The following is a 12,143-nucleotide window of genomic DNA, read 5'->3' as shown; positions in this document are numbered from 1 at the left end:
AATGTTTAAACTCTACTTAATTATGTTATACTCAAATTCCATAAATAAGATTAAGATTTTGATAAAATATTAAAAAGAAAGACCATTGAATACAATAAACTCTTAAAACAGCACAATGCATCAAATTAGTTAATGAATGTGCACATTTTTTTGCCACTCCTTGACAGCCTAATTTCCCTTATTATTTCACAATAACAAAGAGTCAAAGACAACGTACGTTTCCATCATTAACCAAGTTTGAAACATAATAAAATAAATAAGTGTGATTAGAGGATGAATCACACTTACACAAAATTGAATTATTTGTTTAAATTGAGTTTTGAAAAAAAATGCAATTTTAACTATCTTAATAAGAATAAATTTTAAAAGAATTATTTTATTAACATATTTTATTACGTCACTTTTATTGATAATATAATATCAATTAAGAATATATTTACATATCACTAAAAAAAATGTTCCATGTCACCTTTCCCTCTTCATTCGTACTTACAAAATAAAAACATGAAATTATGTTTAAGGGTGTATGTGCACTCTCTGCATTCCCCTCCTCTTTCTCTCAAGTTGTCTCAATGATTAAAGTGAATATTATTATTTTTAGAAGTTCTAAGTTTGAACAGTTGCCTTTGCGACGGATGTATATACATTATCAATAGCTAATTTTTTTTAAACAAATACTACTTTATAATCACTCTAAATTAATAAAAAAATACATCTATGATTAAATAATTTGATTATACAACGTGAAGAGAGGGGGTGTGATGTTATGCTCAAAACTGTCCAAAACGGAATACTGGAGTGGATATTCATTGATTGTACCATACCACATTGTCATTCAACATGTTACATTGTTGCTTGAACCTTCCCACAACTCCAGCACCCCTTTCTCACCAAGTACCCTTCACTCTTGTCTTGTCATTTTCTTATTCAATGCTTCCAATTTTAATGTCAAACCTTCATTTATGAATTTCATTTTCACTACTTATTAGATTTGGTAATTTGAAAAATGTGACACATCTAATAAATATAATAATTATGTAACAAATATAAGGGTAACTACACGTTTAAGTACTCAATCATTACTTTTGGTCATTTAAATATTTTCCTTTTTAAAATTATACCTAACGTTTAGTTTTTGTTTCATTTTGATCACTTGCCGTTAAAGAATTAATGATGATAATGACGTGCCATCATAAGATAATGACATGTCATTATTGAAAATTTTTAAAATATCATGAGCATTTCTATTAATTTTTTAACAGTGGGTATATAAAAAATAGGTACATATATATATGATGAACATATAGAAAACATGAAACATAATTTTCATAATAATTTACTAGATTTACTTCGGATGCTAAGAAGAAGAAAAAACAATATTGTTTATAGAAAGTTACAAAATAAAAAAGACAATGTGAGAAAATAAATAAGATCATGAAGTAAAAATACATAAATTTATATGAAAACTTTAAAATGACAAAATATTACGGTAGTAGAGAAGAAATTTAGTATATAAAAAATAAGTTAGATGAAATTAAAAGATTGTAAAAACATATATTACTCCGAATAAAATCTCGTTTTCTCATACATTTTCTATAAAAATCCTAGAATACACATTTATAACTTAAAAGTGTACGAATATTAGAAAAAAATTATAAAAATAAACTTGTACTATATTACAGGACTTCATCTCGACACCTGTATTAAGATTATTGTAGTCTTTGAAATGAGAAATCTCACTAATATCCTCCATCTCTTTCTCAAAAAAAGTGTTTTTATGCATGTTTAGAATTAATAATAATAATGTTTAATATTTTAGACATTCAAATTAATCTCTTAAAAATTTGTTTGATTTTGTAGGTTAAACTATCAAAGCACTTTAAGTTAAAATTGATTTTTGTTACGCGTTTTATTTTCACTATTATATTTTTTTAAACATATACTATATTTTATTTATCTCATAAATTTGAATTTAAAATTTTAAAAAGAAGTTTAAACTTAAACTTAAATTGAAGTAAATCAAATAAAAATAGCAATTTTTTTATTGTAACTAATCTGACATGTGAATTCTATTTGAAACATATTATCTAAAAATTAATGTGATGTAATTAGTCGATTCTAATTTTAAAGTTTATTTGTATGAATACACATATTAATTATTATAATGATATAATTAAAATCAAGGGTAAAGTATACAAATGGTTCTTCGGTAATAGGGCGCTATTTTGTTGAGTCATTCAACTATTAAAAGTTACAAAATAGTCATCCAATTGTTCATATATTCCAAATTCATCATTTTCTGTCAAAAAAATAGTAATTATCTGAGCTGAACATTAACTTGTTGATTGTGATATGATAAAATCTATTTCCAGAAATGTTTGAGTTGTATTTCGTAGACCGATTCTTCGTTTACATTATGTCATTGAGTTAATTATTGAAAGCAACGATAATGCTAATAAACATCATTAAAATATGATTTTATAACATCCTAGTCAGTAAGTTAAAGTTCAACTTAGACGGCCGATAAATTTTTAACAAGAAAAGACAAGTTTGAAATATATGAATATTCAAGTGATCATTTTGTAATTTTTAATAGTCGAGATACTGAATAAAATAGTTCCCTATAGTCGAGGGATGATTTTATAACTTTTAATAATCGAGGGACTATTTTGTAACTTTTAATAATTGAGAGACTATTTTATAATTTTTAATAGTTGATGGACTCAATAAAATAGTATCCTATGGTTGGGGACCATATGTGTACTTTACCCCAAAATCAATAATAAAAAATGTTTTTTTAGATACAATTACAATAGCGATAGTGGAATGAATTACATTAAAAAAGAAGAAAAATGACCATAAAGAACTGTTATACCGAATTTAGACCATAAATGTCCCAACATTTACCACTTGTGAAACGGATACTTTATTTTATGGAATTTATTAATGCTGAAAATCCTCTTTGATTTCATTCCCTCCATTATGATTCATAATTGAGGAAGGTGAAGTTAAAATCTTCAAGTCTGGGGCAATCAAATAACCACAGATTGGTGGCAATACAGTCATTTGGCTTCTTTTTTTTTATCAATCTTCCTATCCACTTCATTGAAAAACTAGTCCTTTAAACTCAAAATATACACACAAAAACATGTGTTTTTATCGAAATACCACCCTTATAAACAATAATTATCTATCATGCATCATTTCTTCAAATATTATTAATTTAGTACCATTTCTGACACAGTGAAAATAAAACGAAGATCGTCATCCGCACCTTTGCGGAGTTCTGTCCGAGCTAATTATTTTAATGGGTTTTTAAATTTTAACGGTTTTTTTAATTCAAATATCTGAGATAATGTTACGAGCTAATTTTGTTACGTTTTTCTAACGGTTTTATCTTCCCGAATTTCTTCATCATAATAAACAATAGTTGAAATATGCATCATTTTATAACTTTGAAAGAATGAGTCTTATATCTGAAATACCTCTAATTAAATAAATAATATATGAATTAAAATATAAACTAATCCAAAAAAAATTTTAAAAAATTCACAATAATTTAAATAACATAATTTCATATTGTTACTATATCGGTAAAATGTCTCGAGGTATGATTCCGTTTTCTAATTTTACAACCACTAAAAATAATATAAAATAATTAGTACAATAAAATTTGCTTAAATAATTAAATATAAAATTAATATAATATAATAAAAATAATTTTACATTATAAAACAATAATAAAATCTACTTAACTTGATAAAAGAATTGATAAAAGTGAGAATAATCAAATAATTTTGGTGTGATGATGTTTTCATTCAGAGAGGCAGTTATTTATATGGGAGGGAGAGCGTTTAAAAGATGAGTTTTCAAGCTCGAGTAATAATGGAGTATCAATAATTCAACGTGCATAATTAGCACATTTAGTACGTGTCAGAACCTCGTGAAGGTGCGGATGGCGATCTACGCCTTCTCCTTATGTGGCGTCAGCTCGAACAAAAACCCGCGAAGGCGTGGATGACGATCCACACTTTATTGCCACGATGTCTAAAATATGCTAGATCGGTAATATTTGAGGAAAGGGTGCCTTAAAGGTAATTATTGCGTGCAAGGGGGATAGTTTGGTAAAAACGCCCACAAAACACACGCAGTCTGTCTCTGAAGTCTAAACATTACGAAAAGCCATCCCCTTTTGTATGAAGCGGATTGTCATTAAGCCTCTCGATCGAAAACCCAGTTTGGATTTATAGCTTTTAGTTTCTGATTTTTGTTTTGTTGTTTACTTTTTTCCAAATTCTGTGCTTTCTTCGTTTGTTTATTCAAGCTCTGCATTTCAGCTCTTTTGGGTCTAAGCTATTGTAAAAAAAGGTCATTTCTTTATAACGGTCGATAATAATCTTTGGGTTTTCTTCTTTTTTGAGTTTATGCGAATTCTGTCTGGTTCTGTTCATAAAGGTTCGAGTTTTGACGTCAGCGTTGTCTTTTTTTTTTAGTGGCCAGATAATTTAATTGTATGGTTTTAGTTGGATCTTTGTTCAACTGGTTTTTCTTCTCTGAGATGATTCTCATTTCGAGTTTTGATTATATTTTACCAGATTTTGCAGTTTTTGTGTAAAGAATGTGTTAAGGGAACATATCGTCATTTAGATTCAATTCAATGACCAGTCATTAAAGCTAGATCTTGCTTGAATTCTCTAGTCTCGTAATTTAAATTGGCAATGCAGTTCATTTTGGATTTTTGGAAAAACCCTTCCTTTTTTTTTTTTTTTGAGTTTTTAAGTTGATGCTGATGATCATCATTTGTAATTTTAGCAGGAAATTTTCTCCCTTAGCTGTAGAATGGAGTCTGAAAACGGGGTAACAATGGAGGAAGAGATACTCGTCAGTGAAAAAGCAGAAGTTGAAGAATCTTTTGCAGAAGAAAAGAAAGAGGAACCCAATGCTGACATTAATGGTGAGGGAGACTCAAATCTGAAGGAAGATTCCAAGCAGCAGGGAAAGAAATCTCAAGTCAAGGCAAACAAAGCTCCTGCAAATGTCTCCAAGATCTCAAAAACCTTAAAGGTACCATTTTTCATCCATTCAAGCTGTTCTATTGTTATTGAATCTGTTGATCACTCGTATAATTTCTTATAGCTTAGAGTATTTGTATGCTTCAATGTGTAGGAGCCTAGTAATATGAGTGGTGGTAATTCAAAGAACATTAAGGTGACAAAGGATAAACCTCATCTGAGAAGTGCAGCTCCAGTTACTCGTAATCAGAGGCCTGCGCTGTCCCAGAGTCTTTCATTTCCCGCAAGAAGAGTCCATGGGGATGCTCTTGTGAAGAGCATTGATGAATATGAGGAGAAAGCTGACCCCAAACATGCCCAGGAAAAAAACTCGAAAGTCCATGTCTCTTCTTCCAAAGGATCAGTTCTTTTATTGTCTCGTTCGAGTCATCCCAATAGGCGCGGATCCATCCATGCGGACTCGAAGAATGTGAATGGTGGTGGAACTACTTCTAGAAGGGCTACTTTAGCATCTTTCCCTAGCAATGAGCAAGCTGTGGTATGAATGTGGGGTATCATCAATCTCTAATTTCCTTTCTACTTTTTCGCTTTCTAAATGGCTCTTTCTGTTTTATCTGTGTTTACTTATCAGTCTGCAAAATCTGGTCCTGGTAATGCGGCTGCTAAACCCTCTTCATCATCCGAGTAAGTTTTAGTCGCCATATCATCATTCCGATTCACACTGTTTAACCTCTTCTACTTTGGTTGTATTGTATATCTTCTTTAATGCATTTATATTCAGGGTAAATTTGCTTAGAACTTGGATGCAGAATAGATCCCTTTGTTCTTTTGAACATCCCAACTCCACTGCAACTAATAAAAAAAATGAGTGTGGGGTTGGCAAATAAACAGACAGAGGAAAACGATTTTATACTTTTTAATTCTACTGTGAACAAATCCTGTATGATTGCAGATCAGCGGATTCAAAGCCAATAACAGCTGCAGTGCTGATCAAAGAGGATGATGATGTTCATTCCACTACTTCGTACTGTCATTATTTTTAACTTCCATGTGCCATGCTAGTCATTTTACTAATTACTCTTCTTTTATTGATATGTCTGATTTTTGGTCTTGATTATTGGCAGTGCCACTTCTCGTAGCACTAGGAGGAGTAGTGGGCCAGGATTCACCTTTAGGTTGGAGGAACGTGCCGAAAAGCGGAAGAAGGTTGGAAATATGGAGCAATCTGTTATTTTCCAGTCACATTAATTTTATAAATGGTTGTTCATGAACTTCTCCTGCAGTTTCTTTCGAAGCTAGAAGAGAAGATCCATGCCAAGGAAGTTGAAAAGAATAACCTGCAGGCAAAATCAAGGGTCTCGGCAATAACTTTATAGCTATTACTTGAATGTTCATATTTATCTATTCTATAAACTAGTTATGGTTTCCAAATTTTCTGCTTCAATTCATTCTATCTCCGCGTCATTTCATTAATTTTTAGGTTTGTTGCATCCTGCAGGAGAACCAGGAGAAAGAAATCAAGCAACTAAGGAAGAGTTTGACTTTTAAAGCGACACCAATGCCAAGTTTCTACAGAGAGCCTCCTTCAAAAGTTGAACTAAATAAGGTAATTTGTAGGTGCAGAAATCTTGCAGGCTGTTTACTGGGATTTTAAGAGTTCTATGTTTGATTCAAGTTAATGCTCTGGGATTATTAGGTGGCTTTTGATTGATCAAGAGAACTTTTAGTCAGATTAAGATTTTGTGCTTCTACTATTGTTGACACATTGGTAAAATGATGCATTTTCTCGGTAAACTCGAGTGCTTTGTCTGTTGATCGAGCACTTCAACACAATCAATGTAGTTATGCAATGAGGAATGATATCAACTTGTTTTTTTAATGACTAGAAATCTAGAGCATTTCCATGCAGTGCTATTGGCAGATGAGATAACGATCGATAATGGGCAAATGCACACATCGGTAGACTTGTAGAAATGGATCAAGTTTATTTATCTTACAGCATTTTATATTTCTCTCTTAATTCATTGTACCATCTTCCATTCATCTATACTCCAATTATCTGATACTGTAATTGTCACAGATACCGACTACACGTGCAAAATCCCCAAAGCTTGGAAGGAACAAGGGCGGTGCTGCTGCAACCAACAACCCTTCAGAAGGTGATGGTTCTGGTGTTAGCCTATCCTTGAACCAAGAACGCAACAATTCAACCAAAAAAAATCAAACCAATGGTAGTGAAGATGTTGCTTCCAAGAAGACTGTAAAGAAGCCCCAACCCAAGCTTCAATCTAAGGAGACCGCCAAATCCGAAGAAAAGCCTGGAAAGTCTGAACCGAAAACGAAGAAGACGGAGAACCTTGTGCAGGATGCTTGTGTTGGGAAGCCTGAAGAAAACCAGACTGATCCCATCAACCTTGCCCAATCCGAGGATGCTGTAACTGTAGCAGAAGAAATAAACCCTACTCAGAATGGTGGGCCGATGCCAGGTTTGGCTAACTCCGATATAATGGCCCGTCAAGTCACAGTTGGAGGTTGAAGATCGGGATTCTCAGGCCTTGTGTTAATAGTTTCATTTTTTTTTTACTTATTAATCTCAAGTTTCATGCTGTTGTGAATAGTATTTGTAAGTTGATGACATTTTTTGGAGTGTTATTTTGTAAGTTATATTCATCAACAGGCAATCATATTTCCTTCATTAAATTCTATTGCTCTGGAATTGTTTGGCGACATGAACATTGCTCTATCTTTGAACCAACAAAATCCATATTCAATGAGTCTTCCTCACATTTGTTTTTCTCGTGTTCGGTGGTTTGGGTTATTTGAAACAAATTTATGAATTTCTGGAGGATAAAGACTGTTTTTCATGATAATGCGAAAAACTTTCTTCTTGCTTGGGCTGCTATGAAGACTAACTCTCCAATTTGGTCTTTAATTCTAGGGGTCGTCCTTTGGACAACTTGGAAAATAAGGAATCTAATTGTGTTTGAGGGGGAGTTAGATATGGCTGAATATTTCTTCTTAGCAAGGTTTAGGCTTGCTTCTTGGTTCCTAGCAAAGAACAAAGGGGTTTCTATCCCTAAAGATTCTCTTATTTCAGATCCTTCCTTAGGGGACTCGTGTTCTTTTAATGCCAAACAGATTGTTTCTGTTTCTCCTTGGTCCCCTCCTCCTAAAGGTTTTGTAAAACTTAATGTTGACGCAGCTACTACTAGAGATTGAAAGAAGAGTGGGATAGGAGGAGTTTTAAAGGATTTCACAGGGTTGACCTTAGGCTTTTTCAAGGAAACTGCTGGTCCGGGCCTCCGACCTATATGGAATTAAAAGCTATTCATAAGGGGTTGGTGTTCTATGCTGATTTTCGAGAGAGCTTCAAGGACCGTTTGATTATTGAAAGTGACAACAAGGTGGCAGTGGATTGGGTTAAGGAGGTGGAATTATGTCTTGATGTTTATGTTTTTATGGTTAAAGATATTGTTCATAGGCTTGATGTATTACATGGTGTTGATAGATGGGTAAATAGGACAGCCAATTTAGAGGCTGACGCCTTAGCTAAAGAAGGAATTGACTGATTTAGTGTTGTTTACTATGGGTGTATTTATGCTTTACATGGGGGTGTTTTGTAGGTTGTATCTTATGTAATTTCTTTTGTTCAATAATATCATAAGACACTCTTTTCCTCATTCCGTTGATTAAGGAGCTTTTCTACAAACTACTTTAATCAAGAAGGGGGTTTTTAACGAGGCCTGAAATTCTTATAAAAAAAATATTCAATGTTTTTATTCATACCGAGATATCAGAACATCCCAAATTACAGTTTTTTAAATTCTGGATTGACAATTAGGACTTCTCCAAAATCTACTCCCGTAAAACTTTTGCAACATCTCTTTTTCCAGTTCCTTCACAGCTTTCTGACTCTCTTCCGAGCCTTCCACCCTCTCCACAGGCTGAATCTGAAAATCCCTATTATCACAACCACAACCGCCTTGCTGGTTGCGCGGCTCAATCAACCCTTTTCGCCGCTGCACCTTACTGATAGCACGGTGGCATAGCCTAGCGGGGATCTTGTAAATTGCTAAAACTAAAAACTTGGCTATCGCCAAAGGGCAACAGCAACAAATAGCTGCACCCTCAGCTGTCGCCCTCCCACAAAGCTCCCCAAACCGGCACTGTCCCTCGAGGTGATCCTTCTGTCGCGGACGATGGAACACGAGAGGGAACGGATTGACAGCCATGATCGCCTTGCTGGAACTGAAGTTTGATTCATGAGGATTAATATGGTTGGAACTTGGAAACTGATTGATGAATGAAAAAGTTGGCGGAATTATTTTGCTTATATATTTGTTGTGACAAGTTTCAGTTACGATTTTGTTTTCCTTGTAGCAACGATGGAAGTACAGTTATAATTAGCAAGAGCATATCACTGTCAAACCATTGTCTCCAATCTCAACAACCTACAAGGATAGAAGAACTAAATAAACTGCAGTTTTTGCTGCATGATGAACGTAAGATTTCACCCTTCTTTAGAGAAACTGATATGTGTTGATTCCTTATCAACCGCCAAAACATAATGCATTTATGCTAAAAGAAATTCGATTATGATAAAATGGAAAGTTTGGTACTTAGATGATCAATGGTGTTCTTAACAATGGATGAGGGGGTTTTTCAGTTAATTGAAATCTGTTAAAAAAACTTTAGATTCAGTTCAATCATTGTTTTATTATTATTATTATTGAAAAAGTATTTAAATGCATAATTAGAGTGGTCCGTAAATTTACTTGATCATTCCCTGATTTTATTTAGATTATTTATTAACCATTTGTGGACCACAAACCAAGAGTTGATCATGAAAATTAAACTTATATCTAATTAAGCTCCAACCCTAACCTAACAATCGTCAAGCCCATTGTTCCTTTGTTAAACCAAGCCCGATGTTAGATAACTTATAATGATTACATTATTTCAACATTTTTATTATAACATATTTTATTTTTTAATGAATGTGATTTAAAAATGGGATTAATATAATTTATCTAATTGTAAAAAAACAGTACATAAATCTATATGAAATTATCAAGCAACTAACCCATATAATTTACAAGTCTACAAACTAATCAATTGCAAAATGATCAGTTGACTTCAAAGGCTTCGGATGATAAGCATTACTTATTCTTGATTAGGTATCCATCAATTATTAGATTATTCATTACTTGATGATAGATTGTCCGGCCAACCATATTTTTATTAGATCAAGTATATCTTCAATATCTAAACTATTATTTTTATTTTATTTCACTACTACGTATTATATATTTTTTTTAGATTTTTTCAATAGTCATGTGAAATTACAATATAATATATGTTTTGAATCTTTCTTAACTATTCACAACGTCCACACACCTTGCAAACACAGATGTTCAAACTCATGACATCTAGGGAGAACAATACTCCTCTTAACTACCGATGTCACTACCAACAATCAATTGATCTAGTGGGATGAGACACTAAAGTCCTCAAGCAAGATCAGAAATCCGACGTTTGCGAATTGAGCAAATTGAGTTGAGAGGGTCGTCCCCATAATGGACCTCTGCAAAATTTGATCTAAATTATGCGGTCAATAGATCGAATACAAATGATTAATTAAAAAAAACCATCTTCCCTTTGCTATTGATGGGTCAACCAAAAGGTTTTAAACAAACCTGTTTTGAAAAAGCATAGCCGGCAGAGTCTACCAAAACTCCATAGTACTACAACGACCGTTTCAAATCCAGAGACCCACTTTTGTTGGCCATTTTTTAGCATTCCTGCTTGGACTCCTTCTTACTTGTGCACTATCAACGTATATATATATGAGTTCAGTCTTACAAGAAGAGAGAAAACAAAATGAGTTTTATAAGTGAAAGTGGTGAAATCAAACACTCCATTAGAGGAAGATCTTTGATGCAGGGTCCAAGGCCTTCTCCGTTAAAGGTTAGCGATTCTTCATCGATGATCAAGAAACCATCGTGTAATAATGATATTCGAAATCGAATCGTTGGAAGCAGTAGCAGCAACAAGGTAATTAACCCTGTGGTGATCTATACTAGGTCGCCGAAGATTATCCATGTTAGACCCGAGGAGTTCATGAGCCTCGTGCAACGCCTGACGGGGAAGGAGTCGTTATCAAGTGACGAATCATATGATCGACCACCCTCGTCAGCTTCCCAGAACATGGTAGAGGATGATGAATCCATGGCGGTTGCCCCACCGGCCAAGGTGGCTAAGAGATCGGGTAGTTTGTTTGATGCAGAAATGTGGAAGCTGGCTTTTAATGGGGTGGAACATGGTGATCAAATTCTTCAACTGTCTCCAACTTGGCTGCGTTTCTTAGCTTGTGTATAGATCATACGTTTACGTTCTTAATTATGAGTTCAAAATGTTATGTTACTACTAGCTACCAACATGTTACTCATGTAATACTAAAATGTATCTAAAAAAGTATATATTTTGGTTGTATTACATCTTTTAAACATTAATTATCTGTTTGATTTGAATTTTGTAAAAATTGTTCTTAATAATATCACTAATTAGTCCAAATAACTAGTTATTAATATTTCAAATTTTTAAATAATTTAAAAGGATTATAAGGTAACATATGTTCATAATTTTTTTAACATATTGACAACACACATACACTCTATAGATATGACCACTTGAACCCAAATTTCTTTTTAAAAAATAACTTTTTTTTATCAGTGAAACCACTTAATGTATCTATATTTATAAAGAAAATTAGAAGAATCAAGATTTAATCCGGGACCTCAAGGAATAATAACAATTCCTTTACCACCAAAGTCGTTTGGTTCGTGCCCCTTTATTCGATCATGTATTTTGGGTTTGTTTTGTATTTTAATAAAATTTTAAGCTTAATTTTTAATTTAAATAATTAAATATAAAATAGATTTAAATTAGATTTATAATTAAATAAATTAATTACGATAAAATTATTTTTTATATTTAAAATTATTAAATAATTTAGTTTTAATTTTATTAAGGTCATGATATTTTATTTTATTGCAATATATGTAAAATTTATTTATTTTTCTAATTCTATAATTTTTACAATGATAATTTATTAGTTTAATTTTCTATTTT

General features: G+C 32.5%; 3 protein-coding genes across 4 annotated transcripts; 2 read left to right on the top strand and 1 right to left on the bottom strand.

The window, feature by feature from the left end:
* Window positions 1-4,154: 4,154 nt before the first annotated feature.
* LOC120145808 (protein WVD2-like 4) lies at window positions 4,155-7,671 on the top strand. 2 transcript variants are annotated; one of them, XM_039159532.1, is made up of 9 exons: window positions 4,155-4,368; window positions 4,816-5,064; window positions 5,167-5,550; window positions 5,644-5,696; window positions 5,965-6,036; window positions 6,137-6,218; window positions 6,296-6,367; window positions 6,511-6,618; window positions 7,093-7,671. In XM_039159532.1, the coding sequence occupies exons 2-9, from the start codon at window positions 4,840-4,842 to the stop codon at window positions 7,546-7,548; spliced, it is 1,452 nt and encodes a 483-aa protein (XP_039015463.1). In that variant the 5' UTR covers window positions 4,155-4,368; window positions 4,816-4,839; the 3' UTR covers window positions 7,549-7,671. The 2 variants fall into 2 exon arrangements, with proteins under 2 accessions (XP_039015463.1, XP_039015464.1); XM_039159533.1 differs by having other exon boundaries at window positions 4,813-5,064.
* A 1,159-nt stretch (window positions 7,672-8,830) lies between these two features.
* Window positions 8,831-9,244, bottom strand: LOC120146090. Its single transcript, XM_039159746.1, has one exon. The coding sequence runs from the start codon at window positions 9,242-9,244 to the stop codon at window positions 8,831-8,833; it is 414 nt and encodes a 137-aa protein (XP_039015677.1).
* A 1,636-nt stretch (window positions 9,245-10,880) lies between these two features.
* Window positions 10,881-11,505, top strand: LOC120146016 (nuclear speckle RNA-binding protein B-like). The gene has a single exon (XM_039159681.1). It carries the CDS (start codon window positions 10,893-10,895, stop codon window positions 11,388-11,390), a length of 498 nt encoding a protein of 165 aa, XP_039015612.1. The 5' UTR covers window positions 10,881-10,892; the 3' UTR covers window positions 11,391-11,505.
* Window positions 11,506-12,143: the final 638 nt, after the last annotated feature.

This window comes from Hibiscus syriacus, unplaced genomic scaffold, assembly GCF_006381635.1.
Source record: "Hibiscus syriacus cultivar Baekdansim isolate YM2019G1 unplaced genomic scaffold, ASM638163v2 tig00110895_pilon, whole genome shotgun sequence".
NCBI classification, from domain to species: domain Eukaryota; kingdom Viridiplantae; phylum Streptophyta; class Magnoliopsida; order Malvales; family Malvaceae; genus Hibiscus; species Hibiscus syriacus.
This window is presented reverse-complemented; position numbering and strand designations above follow the sequence as displayed.

Excerpts from the sequence above, each read along its gene's own strand:
- LOC120146016 (XM_039159681.1), top strand. The coding sequence starts at position 10,893 with ATGAGTTTTATAAGTGAAAGTGGTGAAATCAAACACTCCATTAGAGGA.
- LOC120145808 (XM_039159532.1), top strand. The coding sequence starts at position 4,840 with ATGGAGTCTGAAAACGGGGTAACAATGGAGGAAGAGATACTCGTCAGT. Across the intron at positions 5,065-5,166 it reads AGATCTCAAAAACCTTAAAG|GAGCCTAGTAATATGAGTGG; the intron begins GTACCATTTTTC and ends TTCAATGTGTAG. Across the intron at positions 6,619-7,092 it reads CAAAAGTTGAACTAAATAAG|ATACCGACTACACGTGCAAA; the intron begins GTAATTTGTAGG and ends TAATTGTCACAG.
- LOC120146090 (XM_039159746.1), bottom strand. The coding sequence starts at position 9,244 with ATGGCTGTCAATCCGTTCCCTCTCGTGTTCCATCGTCCGCGACAGAAG.